The sequence below is a fragment of the Oreochromis aureus genome, linkage group 14 (assembly GCF_013358895.1).
Source record: "Oreochromis aureus strain Israel breed Guangdong linkage group 14, ZZ_aureus, whole genome shotgun sequence".
In the NCBI taxonomy this organism is placed as follows: Eukaryota; Metazoa; Chordata; class Actinopteri; order Cichliformes; family Cichlidae; genus Oreochromis; species Oreochromis aureus.
The window spans coordinates 15,498,928-15,516,127 of record NC_052955.1 but is presented as its reverse complement, the minus strand read 5'-3'; the positions used below and the strand labels follow the sequence as shown (position 1 = coordinate 15,516,127).

Genomic DNA, 17,200 nt, shown 5'->3' with positions numbered 1-17,200 from the left:
ACTGATGGTATAAAACTACCTTTTTCTGCGGTGCCGCCATGCGGCAGTCCCAGACACCATCGATGAGTCAGAGGCCCCCAGGAGAATCGATGGGGGCAAGGGAGATGCCGCCGGTGAGTCAGGAACTATGGTCTGGATGCCGAAGCTCCTACCAACCAGGAGAATGTAATCCGCTTCTTCTGCCAGTAAGTTGTACTTCTTCGTGGCCAGCATCGGGGAGTTGGCAAGGCTCGGAGGAAGAGGTGAATGAAGAGGCACGATATTTGGACTTATTTCTATTTGTAATTCTAGCTCTCTGAGCCAGGAAATGTTGAGCAGGTCTTTCCAACCCCTTTGGGTGGAGCTCGGAGCTTTTCCACTCTCTGGCTGGATCTCCTGTGTCTCCTCAACCTCATCATCTCCAATATAAAGGGAAGAGCTGTTCCATCCAGTCTCTGTCAGATTATCTTCCTCTCAAGAGTGGTAACCAGGCTCAGTTTAGTTGTTTCTTTTTCTCCTGCTTCCATGTCTACTAATGTCCTTTCTACCCATTTTCCCAGCGCTCATTCCTCCTTTGGCTGCAAGAATTGGATTCTTGTTCCTTATCACCTCTCTTGCAATAGCTGGTCGTCTCCCTTAATATTCATTAGATACTCACCTCTATAATTTACCTGGTGGCTCATCCTCCAACTATCCCTACTACGTGATATCACACACCAGTGGACATTCTTGTTCCCTTACAGGATTTTTTTCTGAAAGACAACAAGCATAATGGCTCAATCCTCTCTTTGTGCACAAATGTTCTGCACAGTCTATCAAATCTTCAGGTTTCTCTTGATCTTCTAAATTTGTGAAATGCCATTTCCTCTGCAGCTTACTGCTTTAAGCTATGTGTTTGAGAATTATACCAGGGAGTCAAGTACTTCTGATTCAGGAGCTACAGTAAAAAATAAGGCTGTTTTACATAGTGAGGAGGTAAAATTATTAACAAGATAATCGGCCTCTGTTGGCGTAGCGTTCAGGTAGGTGTTCTGCTCTGTGTTGGTACAGGGCATTGAAGATGATAACAGTGGGTGGATTAAATTCTTAAACTTAGTTACAGCACTTTCAGAAAGACATCTACTGTGATTAAATAATAATAATAATACTACATTATATTTGAAAGCGCCTTTCAGAACACTCAAGGACACTGTACATGGTAGAATAATAAGAGCAACATAAAAGCAAGCAGTTTACACAATCATAAAAGCATAAGACATAATACAAATTTAAAATAGCAGAGTGGAGAGGTTATGTGAGGTAAGCTATTTTGAACAAGTGAGTTTTGAGTTGGGACTTGAATTGAATTGAATTGAATTGAATTGAATTAAAAGCCTTTATTGTCATTATACATGGTATAACGAAATTGGAAACAGCTCTATAAAAGTGCACACGTGCTTATAGCACATTATAAAAACTATACAATAATTTAACTATACACTTACTATAAATATAAATACATAATACAGTGCTGACACAGAGACAAACAGGTTCTGATGTGCCCCAAAACCAGTTTCTCAAAGCACTTGGTGATGACAGGGGTTAGTGCAATTGGATGGAAGTCATTGAGACTGGTTATGTGTGACTTTTTGGGGATGGGGATGATTATGGTAGATTTCAGGCAGGGTGGAATGACGGCTTGTTCCAGAGAGAGGTTGAAGATGTCAGTGAAGACCTGTGCTAGCTGCTCGGCACATGCTTTTAAGGCCTTCCCAGGTACTCCATCAGCGCCTGCAGACTTCCTGGGGTTTGCTGCACAGAGTACACGCCTCACATCCTGTGTCTCAAGAGTGAGTGGGGAATTGCTAGAAGCTGGTGTGGGTTGTGGCGGTTGTTGGAGTGGTGTGGCTGAGTGCTGTGTTTGAGACTCAAAACGGGCAAAAAAGCTGTTCAGCTCTTCTGCTAGCCCCGCGTCTGAGCCCCCAGGTGTCACAGAACATCCTTTGTAGTTGGTAATGGTCTGTATGCCTTGCCACACCTGCCTGGCGTCATTGAGATGTTCCTCTATTCTCCTCTTGTATTCTGCTTTGGCGGTCCTGATACCCCTCTTTAGGTTAGCTTGAGCGGTGCTGTACAATGCTCTGTCACCTGACCTGAAGGCTGTATCACGGGCCCGGAGGAGCAAACGGACCTGGCTCCTCATCCAGGGTTTCTGGTTCGGGAACACCCTGATGCACTTTTCCACAGTGACATTCCCAATACAGTACTTGATATAAGACAGTACCGTATCTGTGAATGGTGCCAGATCTTGATTGTAGAAGGCATCCCACTGTGTGTGTTCAAAGCAATCCTGCAATCGTGGGAGGTTGGCCTCAGGCCATGTGGTGATGGTCCTTTTTATGTCTCCAAAAGTTGATTCTGTTCATCTGGACGTAGCGTTTTGTGGGAGAAACGTTTCGTCACTCATCCAAGTGACTTCTTCAGTCTCAGATGACTGCAGGTTTCCCTAAATCTTATAAACTGTTTATAAGTCCGACTATCAGGATAGATGCTGCTATCTTAGGAGAAAATGAGGATTTCTTCTTCAGTGTTCGGTCTCCTTTGCTTATCTACTTGTCAGATGATTTGGCCTAACTGTTGCGAGGGGCCGGTTGTCTTTGGGATGCCTCCAGGTAATTAAGTGAGCACAAAGGATGGGAGTTCACAAGGGACTGGCTAGCTATGGGGTTTTCAAGGGTGCGAAGCGGAGTCTCCAATTCAGTGATCATGGCCTCCAGAGCTAAAAATAGGTTACATTTATTCCAAGTAACATAACTGCTAAAGTTAGGCTGAGGAGTAACTAAACATCTGACACAATGAGCAGGAAAGTGCAGGAGGGACAGGTGAAGAGGCCATGCTGATAGCAAGGTGGCTACCAGCTAAAATAAGCTAGTAAAACCCTAAAGACAAAAAAAAGAAAAGAAAAAAGAAACCCTAAAGACAGTGAGTGAATACTTTGGCTATAAATTAGCAAGTGACTGCAAGGAGAGTGTGCTTCGAATAAAGCACGTGAAGATTACTCCATGAAAAAATAAGTTATCTATAAGTTTTTTAACTAAATTGCTAGGCAGATAAGCTTCACAAAAACACCACTGTGTGTTAGAACAGAAGGTGATACTCTACTGCACAGAGAGCGAACACCAAGTGACAGTGCCACCCAAAGGGGATCTTGAGTATATGACCATAGGTCATATGTAGAGCATTTCAATGTTGTCCTAAGCTTTCCAACCTTCAATCACTATGCCCTTTGGGAAATGATAGATCATCTGAGTTCATCCAATACTGTTATTATAAGAACTGTGCTCTCATGCATATGTGGCAATACAGTGCAAACATGCAAAGAGGTATCCTTCTTTTTCTCTGTGTTCTCAGCATGAACACAGTATCTGGCTGTGAACTGTTAGGCAGGTTTGATATGCCAAGTTTGTTTAAGGAAGGTGACATAATGATCGGAGGAATCTTCCCGATTTTCAACAAAGAAATAATCAGCACTTCTGCATTCGATAAGGAGCCACCTAAAGTGCAGTGTGAAGGGTATGATTTAACACAAGTGGCTTTTTCATTTGTCATGCATGCATGTTTATTTGTGTTTTAATTCTTGTCATTGTACTTTATACGTGAAGCAGTAGCTTGGTTACTTTATGACTGTTATCAATCACTATAATGTTCTTAGGTTTGACTGGAGAGTTTTTCGATGGACCCAGGCAGTTATATTTACTATTGAAGAAATCAACAATGATCCTGCTCTCCTTCCAAACATATCTCTTGGCTATAGGATACTTAACTCTTGTGATTCTCCTACAAATGCTTTACGTGCTGCACTAACACTGGCTAGTGGAGCAGAGGAGGCAGATGTGACTTCTCATTGCCCACCAGCTGTAACTGCAGTCATAGCAGAGGCAGGATCAACTCAGTCAATAGCTGTGGCGGGAATTTTCGGAACATTCCATGTGCCAATAGTAAGAGATACAATTACATGTTTTATGATGCTAATTGAAATTTGATGTTTTGGCATTGTATTGCTGTTGCACACTGTTTCAGTGTAATTTTCTCTTCTATAGGTAAGTCACTTCTCAACGTGTGCTTGTCTGAGTGACAGAACTAAATATCCTACATTTTTTAGAACAATCCCCAGCGACTACTACCTTGCAAAAGCTTTGGCTGCACTGGTCAAACATTTTGGATGGCAGTGGATTGGAGCCATACAGTCAGACAATGATTTTGGACGTAATGGAATTCTTGCTTTTAAGGAGAAGGTTGAAAAGTTTGGCGTTTGCATTGCTTTTGTTGCGTCAGTTCTACACACGTACACAAGAGACAAATTCCTAGAAGTTGTGGAAATAATAAAACAGTCATCTGTCAAAGTAATTTTGGCTTTTGCTGCTGAGGGTGACTTTTATCCTTTGATGCAAGAGATTGTGAACCAGAACATTACAGGAATTCAATGGATTTCTTGTGTGGCCTGGATAACAGCACCTCGACCCTCCACACCTGAAATCTACACAGCTTTTGGTGGAACCCTTGGATTTGTAATGCAAAAGAAGGCTATTCCTAAACTAAAACAGTTTCTTACAAATATAAATCCATATACAGATCCACACGCACCTTTTGTGAGGGATTTCTGGGAGAATATGGTGGGCTGCACACCTATTTTACCTGGAAATACAGGTAATGAGGCCACATTAAAAAGATGCATAGGCAATGAAACATTCATGAATTCCGAGCATGATTTCTTCGATGTCACAGAGCTCAGAGCAACCCATAATGTCTATAAAGCAGTTTATGCTATCGCACATGCCCTGCATCAGCTGGTATTTTGCAAACCCGTTGGAGAAAAACCTGTAAAGCTATGCTTGAATCTTTCAGAAATGCAGCACAAGGAGGTGTGAAATAATGCATCATGTTTAAATTTGAAAAAAAAAAAAATAAAAAATTAATAATTCAGCATTTATATTATTATTGTATCTAATACATAATCTCTTCCTTTCTAGGTCAGTAAAAGCTTACAAAGGGTAAATTTCACAAATCACTTTGGTGCCGAGGTGTATTTTGATGAAAATGGCGATCCTCCTGCTAATTATGAAATTATTAACTGGCAGTTGATAAATGGAAAAGTGCATCATGTGACACTTGGTAATTTGACATTTGCTGCAAATGGTGATTACAAGCTCAGCATTGACGAGGACAAAATAGTGTGGAGGACAGGGAAAACAGTAATTCTCTCTTTTTTAATACTGTACACTTATAGTATCTCACCTTTTTATTCTTTTGTTAACATATAGTCTGCCATTGATACAAATTACTTCAAAGTTTCTTTTGTCACAGGTGCCCACATCAGTGTGTTCTAATGTTTGCCCAGCAGGAACCAGAAAAGCTCAAATTCAGGCAAAACCTCTATGTTGTTTTGACTGTGTACCCTGTGCTGAGGGAACTATAGCCAACTCAACAGGTAGGTAAAGTGTTTATGCATTTCTCTTGCACACAATGTAATACCACAAATTCAGTGTCTCCATATATATAATATTTACAATATCAGTGTTTTACTGCGTCTTTTTTCAACTGATTTTTAAATTATAATTTTAATATATTATAATTTCCTATTCTCCTAGAATGGCATCTAGATCCGTCATTCATGTGTTCTGTTTATCCTTAACAGGTGCTGCAGACTGCACACCTTGTCCAAAGGAATACTGGTCCAATGAGAGAAAAGATAAGTGCATTCCTAGAACAATTGAGTTCCTGAAATATCACGAGCCCATGGGAATAGCTCTAACATTTGTATCCCTGTTAGGGGCCTCAGTATCTCTGGCCACAATGGTGGTTTTTGTCCACAACAAAGAAACTCCTGTGATAAAAGCCAGCAACTTTGAGCTGAGCTCTCTCTTATTATTCTCTCTTTTTCTGTGCTTTCTCTGTCCTCTCACTTTCCTAGGTAAGCCAACAGTCTGGTCATGCATGCTGCGCCACACCGCTTTTGGTGTGACATTTGCCCTTTGCATTTCCTGTGTCTTGGGAAAAACCATTGTTGTTGTCACAGCCTTCAAAGCCACATTTCCTGGTAACAAAGTTGCTGGACAGTTTGGTCACGCACAACAAAGAATCATTGTTTGCTCCTGCACTTTCTTTCAAGTGGTAATATGCGCATTATGGCTGACTTCAAACCCACCTTACCCACATATGTTGTTCACATCCAGCAACAACATGATTGTTCTGGAATGCAACACAGGCTCTGAGTTTGCTTTTTATGTAGTGATGGGAAACATTGGGATCCTTGCGATCATTTGTTTGATCCTGGCATTTATGGCAAGAAAACTTCCTGATAATTTCAATGAAGCCAAATTGATCACATTCAGCATGCTGATATTCTGTGCTGTGTGGATTACCTTTATCCCAGCATACATCAGCTCTCCTGGAAAGTTCACTGTAGCTGTAGAAATATTTGCAATTTTGTCCTCAGCTTTTGGCCTATTAAGTAGCATTTTTGCACCCAAGTGTTACATAATATTTCTTAAGCCAGAAAGAAATACCAAGAAACATGTTATGGGAAAAACTATAAACTAAAAGATTAAAAAACATTAACAATTTAAAGTTATGTCTTTTTTTTGTTTACATGTATATTACTTTAGTAAACATTCCGAGTCACTTAAAAGTCTGCAACACCGTAGTTTTTCCTGACAATTCTCATTAGGACTGTTGAGAGAGATTTTCAGGCTTAGGCCCAGCATTCACCACCTTAAATCAAACTCTGCAAGAGCAGAAAATGAATTTTTTGACCGAAACTCACTAATATAAGACATCAACTTCGTGGCGAGTATTTTGGTTTTGCAATACTAACAATCTTAGACTAGTTTGAATCTCAGTAACCTCAGATAAAGTTTTCTGAAAATATTGTGAATACCAAACTCTAGAAGGAAGTTGTCCAGAATTTTCAAATTGATACCCTAGTTGCATCTACTAAAATCTTGGACACGTTTGAATCATGGTAACATTCACCTCAAGGTTATTGAGGTTATTATCTTAGATTTCTTTTTATTTGTAATTCTAGCTCTCTAAGTTAGAAAACTTTGACCAGGCCTTCCCAACCCCTTTGGGTGGAGCTCAGAGCCTTCCCATTCCCTGGGTGGATCACCTGTGTCTTATCAACCTCATCATCTGCAGTATAAATGGTCTAGCTCATCAATCCAGTCTCTGCCAGATTATCTGCCCTTAAGAGTGGTAACCAGGCTCAGTTCAGTTGCTTCTTGTGCTCCTTGCTTCCCTGTCTACTAATGTCATCTCTATCTGTTTTCCCAGCGCTCATTCCTCCTTTGCAATAAAGCTGCATTTTGAGTTCAGTCCCATCTCTGAGAGTCCTACATTTTGGATCCAATACTGCTGGTTTCAGTTCCATGACAAATGATCATGACCACAAAATGTCAGTGAATGTCAGAAAAGTCTTTCCACTCGTATACTTTCATGAGTTCTTAGTGATAATGAAATATTGTTATTTTAGCATTAAATTCATATATTTGTCTTCCATATTGTATGTATGTATCGGTTAATATCTTAATTATTGGTAAGTCCTTGTGTTGTACAAGGCAAGTCACATTCCTGTAAAAGGCAAATTTTCACAACTAACTTTTCTCTGTAAGAAAACCCGAATGCTAACTCTTGCTCCTCTGCGGTTTCTATTTCCAATAGTGGTCCAAAAATAAATCTAAAATGACATCATAAAGATCATGAGCTCATCTTATATGTCTGTGGGAGCAAATAGGACTGTGAACTTTTTTGTAAAGCTGACTTAAGAAGGATTGAAGGTGGTGTTTTTGAGCTGCATAAAGAGAAACATTTCTATTCAATCCAATTCAATTTTATTTATACGGTGCCAAATCACAAAAACAGTCACCTCAAGGCGCGTTATATTGTAAGTTAAACCCTACAATAATAGATACAGAGAAAACCCAACAAGTGACCCCCCATGAGCAAGCTCTTTGGTGACAGTGGGAAGGGAAAACTCCCTTTTAACAGGAAGAAACCTCCGGCAGAACCAGGCTCAGGGAGGGGCGGCCATCTGCCGTGACCGGTTGGGGTGAGAGAAGGAAGACAGGATAGAAGACATGCTGTGGAAGAACTACGATTCAATGCAGAGAGGTCTATTAACAACATAGTGAGTGAGAAAGGTGACTGGAAAGAAAAAAATCAATGCATCATGGGAGTCCCCCAGCAGCCTAACTAAGGGAGGATTCAGGGTGACCTGGTCCAGCCCTAACTATATGCTTTAGCAAAAAGGAAAGCTTCAAGCCTAATCTTAAAAGCAGAGATAGTGTCTGTCTCCCAAATTCAAACTGAAAGCTGGTTCCACAGAAGAGGGGCCTGAAAACTGAAGGCCCTCCCTCCCATTCTACTTTTAAATACTCTAGGAACAACAAGTAGGCCTGCAGTGGGAGAGCGAAGTGCGCTAATGGGTGTGATATGGTAAAAGACCTTGTATGTGAGGAGCAGGATTTTGAATTCAATTCTGGATTTAACAGGAAGCCAGTGAAGGGAAGCCAATACAGGAGAAATATGCTCTCTCTTTCTAGTCCCTGTCAGGAATCTTGCTGCAGCATTTTGGATTAACTGACGGCTTTTCAGGGGGTTTTAAGGACTTCCTGATATTAATGAATTACAGTAGCCCAGCCTAGAAGTAATAAATGCATGAACTAGTTTTTCAGTGTCACTCTAAGACAGGATATTTCTAATTTTAGAGATGTTACTCAAATGGAAGAAAGCAGTCCTACATATTTGTTTAATATGTGTATTGAAGGACATATCCTGGTCAAAAATGACTCCAAGTTTCCTCACAGTGTTACTGGAGGCCAAGGTAATGCCATCCAGAGTAATAATCTGGTTAGATACCATATTTTTAAGATTTTCAGGGATGAGTACAATAACCTCAGTTTTATCTGAATTAAGAAGCAGAAAGTTAGCAGCCATCCAGGTCTTAATGTCTTTAAGACATTCCTGCAGTTTAACTAATTGGTGTGTGTTACCTGGCTTCATGGATAGATAGAGCTGGGTGTCATCTGCATAGCAGTGAAAATGTATGCCATGCCTTCTGATTATACTGCCTAAGGGAAGCATGTATAATGGAAACAGAATTGGTCCTAGCACTGAACCCTGTGGAACACCATAGTTGACCTTAGTGTGTGAAGAGGACTCTCTATTTACATGAACAAATTAGGGTCTATTAGATAGATATGGTACAAACCACTGCAGTGCAGTACCTGTAATACCTACAGCATGTTCGAATCGCTCTAATAGGATATTATGGTCAACAGTATCAAACGCTGCACTGAGGTCTAGCAGGACAAGCACAGAGATGAGTCCACTGTCAGAGGCCATAAGAAGATCATTTGTAACCTTCACTAAAGCTGTTTCTGTGCTGTGATGAGCTCTGAAACCTGACTGAAACTCTTCAAATAAGCCATTCCTCTGCAGATGATCTGTTAGCTGTTTGACAACTACTCTTTCAAGGATTTTTGAAATGAAAGGAAGGTTGGAGATTGGCCTATAATTAGCTAAGACAGCTGGGTCTAGAGATGGCTTTTTAAGTAAAGGTTTAACTACTGCCAGTTTGAAGGCCTGTAGTACATAGCCAGTTATTAGAGATAGGTTGATCAGATTTAAGATTGAAGCATTAATTAATGGCAGGACTTCTTTGAGCAGTTTTGTAGGAATGGGGTCTAAAAGACACGTTGATGGTTTGGCGGAATTAATTATTGAAGTTAACTCAGAAAGATCAATTGGAGAAAAAGAGTCTAAAGGAATATTAATGGCACTAAAGGTAGCTGTAGATAATATCATATCTGTGAGATGATTATTGGTCATTTTTTCTTTAATGATTAAAATTTTATTTGTGAAGAAGTTCATGAAGTCATTACTAGTTAACGTTAAAGGGATGGTTGGCTCAACAGTTGGGAATTCGCCTTGTAATCGGAAGGTTGCAGGTTCGAGCCCCGGCTTGGACAGTCTTGGTCGTTGTGTCCTTGGGCAAGACACTTCACCTGTTGCCTACTGGTGGTGGCCAGATGGCCCGGTGGCGCCAGTGTTCGGCAGCCTCGCGTCTGTCAGTGCGCCCCAGGGTGGCTGTGGCTACATGTAGCTTGCCATCACCAGTCTGTGAATGTGTGCGTGAATGGGTGGATGACTGGATGTGTAAAGCGCTTTGGGATCCTTAGGGACTAGTAAAGCGCTATACAAATACAGGCCATTTACCATTTTACCATTTAATCTGACTTTTTGTCAGCCTGGCTACAGTGCTGAAGAGAAACCTGGGGTTGTTCTTATTTTCTTCAATCAGTGACAAATAGTAAGATGTTCTAGCTTTAAGGAGGGCTTTCTTATAAAGCAACAAACTATTTCTCCAGGCTAAATGATCTTCTAAATTTGTGACACACTATTTCCTCTCCAGCTTACAAGTTATCTGCTTTAGGCTACATGTTTGAGAATTATACCACAGAGTCAAATACTTCTGATTTGAGGCCTTATTTTTCACAGGAGCAACAGTATCCAGAGTTGTACGTAGTGAGGAGGTAAAATTATTAACAAGATAATCGACCGCTGTTGGAGCAGCGTTCTGGTAGCTGCTCTGCTCTGTGTTGGTACAGGGCATTGAAGATGATAACAGTGGGTGGATTATATTCTTAAACTTAGTTACAGAACTTTCAGAAAGACATCTACTGTGATGAAGTCTATTCCCCACTGCTGTGTACTCAATTATTGTAAATATAAATGTTATTAGAAAATGATCAGACTGGAGAGGGTTTTCAGGAAACACTGTTAAATGTTCAGTTTCTATGCCATATGTTAAAACAAAATCTAGAGTGTGATTAAAGTGATGGGTGGGTTCTTTAACATTTTGAGAGAAGCCAATTGAGTCTAATAACAGATTAAAAGCCATGTTGAGGCTGTCATTTTCAACATCTACATGGATGTTAAAATCACCCACAATAATTATTTTATCTGAGCTGAGCACTAAATCAGATAAAAAGTACAAGGCTAGGCATCAGGCTTTCAAATTAATTAAAAGTCTGTCTTGGTCTTTGGTCTTTCTCTTGCATTTCAAAGCTAAGTAATAACAAACTGGCTATATGCCCTGTGCAATGGTCATTGATCAATGGTGGGTGATCAGTGGCCATGAGAATTTGCATATTAATGATCAAGGATGTGACCTCACAGCCCATCGCTCATTCAGTGGGCTAGTTCAGTCATGAACTAGCTGACCTGCAGTCAGCTGAGACTGGAGAAGTCACTTGGATGAGTAAACGAATCGTTTCTCCCTCTAAAAAAAAACACTATGTCCAGATGAACAGAATCAACTGTTTTTGGAATTGTTTCTGTTGTTTACAAAGTACTTATATGAGAACACACTTCAGCAATAAAATGTAAAAACTAACATGACTACCCTTACATTTTACATTAGATTTTGTAATTTTGTTTACAATCTACCATATCATCTATCTACCATATTGTTATGAATATATTCATATTTTTCCTTGATTATTGCTTTGGTAATTGAATTTAATGGCCTATTATTAAAATATTTTTTACCAAATTACCAAGCTGTAATGGGAAGTTCTTCCAAAACTGTCTCATTATCATTTTACAATAAAACATATTTTCTATATTTATTCTTCCAGGTTATTCAGTGTGACATAGAAAATTAAAGATATGATCTCCTCAGAGTACTTCCGGTAGAAATAATTCATAAGGAGACAGAGGCAGTGAAAAGTAGATATAAATTTATTATGGACTATCACTTGACAATCAGAGAGAAGATGTTACAACAAGCATGTACCCAGGTCTATTGACTCTCCAAATAAGAAAGTTCTTACAGGTCAGCGATTGTAGGTTGTATAATTGTTGCATGCTGTTCATATGACGCAAGATAATTTCAAGTTGTTTAGTTTTTTCGTTTTTTTAATTTAAATTCCAGGTTTAGCAACACAAGCGTAGGTTTATGTATTTAAAATCTCTTTCTTATTTATTACACTTTTTATCACCAAAAAATGTAGTTTCATCTTTGCATCATTTTTTTTTTGCAGTTTTTTTCTGGTCTTAGCAATATAATGTAGCACTTTGGAACAAAAATGCAAAAAAGAAGTGCAAAAGCTGAAGCTAAAATGGCAAAAATGTGAACCGCTACTGTATATTTTCCAGCTGTGCTCACATAGACTGGGATAAAAGTAATCCACACTGCAAAAAATATTAACATGCTGAAAGCAATGCACTTTGCCTCATTAAAATTATCAGGCAGCTTTCGAGCTAAAAAAGCCATTAGAAGGCACCCACAAGCCAGGATGCCAATGTATCCAAGAACAGACCAGAAGCCGACCTCTGAACCGGGGACACACTCCTTGATGATGGTAGCCCCGTGGTAATCTGTATTATTGTTGGCATGAGGTGGACTAGTGAGCAGCCAGAAAAAACAGATTTTTACCTGATAGAATGCAAAAATAACAGGAGAATGGTCATTTTTAAGTGACACAATGAATAGATATTGATAGCGGACAAGATTTCTACCTGGACAGCTGTTCCTAAAAGCACACTTGCTCTCTGCTGGTTAGATCCAAACCATTTCATAACATTACTTCTTGGTAGTGTGGATCTAAACGCCATCAGAACCACTGCTGTCTTGGCGAGGAGGCATGATATGCAGAGGGCGAAACTGATCCCAAATGCTGGGTACCTAATACGGCAAAGCCAGTCTGAAGGCTCACCAATAAACAGCAAGCCAACAAGGAAACAAATGGCAAGGAACGCCAAGAGGAGAAAGCTCAGTTCCATGTTGTTGGCCCGAACCAATGGTGTGTCTTTATATGAAATGAATATGGTGATGATAAAAAGGGAAAGACAGGCTCCAAAAACAGATGCAACACATAATAGAATACCCATAAACTCATAGTAAGATAAATATTCAGTAGTCCTTGGTATACAGAGGTTCCTGGCTGTATTGGACCATGTGTCTGCTGAACAGCGTGAGCACTCCAAAGAATCTGGTGATAAACAGAGAACATAACTTTTACTTTATTGAAGCCAAATTTTAAATGCCAACATAAAAATATATGTTTGGATTAAAAATAAAGAAGGATAAACATACCAGTCTTATTACTAACTTCTCCCTCAGTACAGGGGACACAGTCATAACAGCAGATGGGTTCCCCCTTTCTCCTGACGACGCGAGTACCTGGTGGACAGCTGCTGCTGCATACAGACTGGATAGCCTGATAGAGAGTTTAATCACTCAGAAACTATAGAGTCTAGTTTTAGTTTTATACACAAATCCAAAAGTAACTTGTTCTATATGAGAATAAATATGCATTATAGATTTACAAAGTAAACCCAAGTCAAGCTTACAGGTATTATGGAAAAAGCTGACTAATAAAGTTTTTACAAAATTTCAAGCAACGAATAAAAGGGTACCAATTATACTTTTTATTATGAGCGCTATATGTTTGTTTGTTTTGTTTTTTTTAGCTATATTATGTTTTTTAAAAAAAGAAAAGATCAGCATACTCATGAATTACATTAAAGTGAAATAAAGTGAAATGCTAACTTTGTAAATAATTTGTGGTGTTCACAAATGTATATATATTACTATGGCATATGCATTCAACTGCAACTTATGGTCATTAATATGAGGTCATCAAGAAGGTTTAAGTCAGCATTAATAACTTCAATGCATTCATTATTGCAAACATACAATGGTGAAAGTTTGTCACAGCCTACATTCTCAGCCCCTGGCTCTCTTTGAGTGTCCATACTGGTCAGCTGAGTCTGCAGCGCTTCACTGCTTCAGCTATGCTCCTCTGGCCTGAAACCTGTCTGATTTGGCTCTTGTGGTCTCTGATTAGTGCTCTACACTCTGGACTCTGCTCAATTCAGCTATGGCTCCTCTGTTGCTCAGCCAACAACCCACCCAACTCGAAAACCCATCCTTTTATCTAATAAAAGTCCCTGATATAGTTATCTGTCAATCAGATCTAGCTAGCCTTGGCTCATGTTATTGCAGCCTTCATATTTAAATGTCTGTAAATAAAATATGCTGCTAGGCAACTCAGCATTCAGGGTTGTTGTTTTACATATTTCTATAGTGTCAAGTTCCAGATATAAGTGATCATAATTTATTTATTTTATTATCCCACACATCCAGTAATAAATCAACTTGAGGAAAAGTCACCAAATGCGAGAAGATGACCCCTTGATAGTTCTAGTGTTAACAACAAAATACGCTGCACACTAATAAGAACAAATTAGTTGATGTTTTGATCAACAGTGCATACAACAGTCTAAGAGGTGAACATGGTCTCAGGCCTGTTTTCGGAGAACACACCTTCTTCCCTAGAGGCCACTGGATCACTGAGTCATTAATAACTAGGCTGTGTCCAGGTAATGAGGCATCATAGAAGCCGACTTTCATCAAATTAAGAGAGCCATCAGGCGCCCTCTGCCAGTTCATTAGATCATAATAAGCAATGGGGTCACCATTTTGATCAAAATTGACTTTCTCCCCCAGTGCTGAGAAATTTGCACGTTTCATATAGTGAATGAGCTGTAACCAAAAGAAATAAAATGTTATTTAAAGAAAATATATGGGACATTTGACTTCAGTATTTTAAGATAACACTGAACCCATAATTTGACTCACCTGCCACGGTTTAAAATTTTTGGGGTCTGCACAGGTGCCATTAAGAAAAGGCCCCTTTCCTACTTTGCAATTACTCAAATCTTGTAGGGCATAGGCAATTAGGTACACAGCCTTGTAGATATTATATGACACTCTTAGCTGTGTCACATCAGAATAAGGAGAGTAAACATCATTTAAATCCTCTGTTCCTTTACATGGCTGTCTGTCAAAGAAATTGTCAGAGCCATGAGAATGGGTATTCACTGACCCATTTAGTCGACAGTCAAAAGTTTCTTCCCAAAATTCTGCCAGGAAAGCTGATTTATGAAGAGAGGATGCTGTGAGACTGTTGAGATGTTGTTTAAGCCCAGGAATTGTGGCAGCTCTCCTGATCGCAAATCCTAATGTTCCCATCAGAAGATCTCCAGAGTTTTCCCAGAGTGACTTGGCAGTGGCCCATGCCTCACTTGCAATCCACTGCAGGCCAGTCATGTTCCGACGCATGATCTCTCTCAGAATACTCTGCATCTCCGACTCACCAGAAAAGTTAATGATGACCTTTGAGGATGAAAACTAATAATGGAAAATTTAGATATATTTAATATTTAATTAATTGTAACAATCCTAAATAATGGATCGTATGTAGGAACTAGGTCCTCCTTAAATATTCTTCTTTCTTAAAGTTAATATTTTAAATATAATAAATATGAAACAAGTCATTTTTATTACTAATTCTACAAATATAGAGATATAAAAATATATTAACATAGATGCAGAGGTACCTGAATGACATTCAGTAGGTCATCTAGAGCCTGCTGACTGACCACTACAGGGTAGAAATGTGTGTAGGCAGCACACACACCATAGTGCACTGACTCCTGAAGGAAGAGCTGGATGGCAAAACGGGCATAATCAGATTCCACACCAATCACTCCCACCCAGGTCCAGCCAAAATAACTAACCAGTCGAGCCAGAGCTCTAATCTGGAAGGTGTCACTAGGCATGGTGCGCATAAAGGTAGGGAACTCCCTTTGGTTACTCAGACAGCTGCAGGATGCAAAATAGCTCACCTAGATTTACAGCAAACATTAGTTAACCATTAGCTTGATGAGTTGCTGAAAGGGCTGTGAAACAAGCATCAACAATGTAATACCACTGCCTTCATAATGATCCACTGATATAGAAAATGAAAATGTTTTACATTTGAATGTATTTATATATTTCTGAAAATATAATTAGTTAATCTACACTGCAAACCTGATAAAGGTGTAATTACAAACACAGCAGTATTACATTCAGCACTAGCAGATGCAGGTCAAACTGTCTCACCAGAGGGATATGGAAACAACCCAGACTTCGAAGCAGTGCCATAGACACCCCAGAGCCAGCATCTCCTATGATTACTGAAGACACAGTTCGGCGAACAGCATCACAGCCTAAATTAGAGCCATTGTTTTTTAGAACTTTGTCTCTGTAGAAACTCTCAGCTCTGAAGCCTCTGTCTGGCTGCCCATTAACCAACAACAAAGAAGCTCTCAGAGACACAGGTATGTCATCACAACTGTCATGGATGTGAAAACCTAGCTTTAGGTGTGGCAGGAGATCACTGCGGCCATTGATTTCTTTAATTGTGAAAGTCATGGTCTGCATCCACCGCAAGGCACGAGAGCTGAAACTATACAGAAGTGTAGAAACAATTAATCATATGATACACATCACACAAACACACACATGTAAACCGTAAACAGACATAAATGAGTTTGTGTGTTACAGTAGCAAATGTGTGTTCACTACTGTGAATAATAATCACTTACTACTTATACATATTAGTTGTTGGTTTTTCTTTATAGGTTGGACGAGAAAACACAGGACTGTAATGTAAAGGAAATAAGCCCCCTATAACTACATCTCCATCCTCGTAAAGACTATTTTTATCCTCTTCTCCCAAAAAAACACAGTTATCCAAAACAGCAGCTGAGCCATGTTTGTTGTTCATAAGATAAAGAAATATAAAAAGCCATGCAATCAACAATGTCATAGCTAACTCAGGTTTGAAGGAATGCTGTAAAACCTTAATGATAGAAAATACATAAAAAGAAAACAAGACGTATGATATTTACAGACACAGTTTACTTATATACTGTGGGACACAGATCTGAGAGGACTGCCCACAAAGGGGCTGTAACATCACTTAAGGTAACCAGTAGGTAATTTAGAGCATGCTATTGGGTGAAATACACACACACACACACACACACGCACGCACGCACGCACGGACGCACACACACACACACACACACACACACACACACATTAATAATATTAATTTGACTGACATCCCATAGCTTTAATATGATATTGTCCCACTCTATACAACTAAAACAGCTTCAACTCTTCTGGGAAGACTTTTCACAAGGTTTGTGTTTATTGGGAATTTTCGATCATTCTTCCAGAAGCACATTTGTGAGGTAAGACACTGATGTTGTATGAGAAGGCCTGGTTTCCAGTCTCCACTTTAAGTCATCCTGTAAGTATTATATTAGATTGAAGTCAGGA

General features: G+C 39.5%; 2 protein-coding genes across 2 annotated transcripts; one reads left to right on the top strand and one right to left on the bottom strand.

The window, feature by feature from the left end:
- The first annotated feature begins 3,397 nt into the window (after positions 1-3,397).
- Positions 3,398-6,722, top strand: LOC116330095 (extracellular calcium-sensing receptor-like). Its single transcript, XM_031752291.2, has 6 exons — positions 3,398-3,531; positions 3,671-3,956; positions 4,059-4,631; positions 4,989-5,111; positions 5,323-5,446; positions 5,654-6,722. The coding sequence occupies exons 1-6, from the start codon at positions 3,413-3,415 to the stop codon at positions 6,556-6,558; spliced, it is 2,130 nt and encodes a 709-aa protein (XP_031608151.2). The 5' UTR covers positions 3,398-3,412; the 3' UTR covers positions 6,559-6,722.
- Positions 6,723-12,034: 5,312 nt separating this feature from the next.
- Positions 12,035-16,553, bottom strand: LOC116330073 (extracellular calcium-sensing receptor-like). The gene is made up of 8 exons (XM_039622367.1): positions 16,459-16,553; positions 15,974-16,319; positions 15,427-15,714; positions 14,666-15,217; positions 14,351-14,569; positions 13,118-13,241; positions 12,541-13,013; positions 12,035-12,457 (listed from the first exon to the last, which is right to left on the bottom strand). Exons 1-8 carry the CDS (start codon positions 16,467-16,469, stop codon positions 12,035-12,037), a joined length of 2,436 nt encoding a protein of 811 aa, XP_039478301.1. The 5' UTR covers positions 16,470-16,553.
- Between the last annotated feature and the right edge of the window lie 647 nt (positions 16,554-17,200).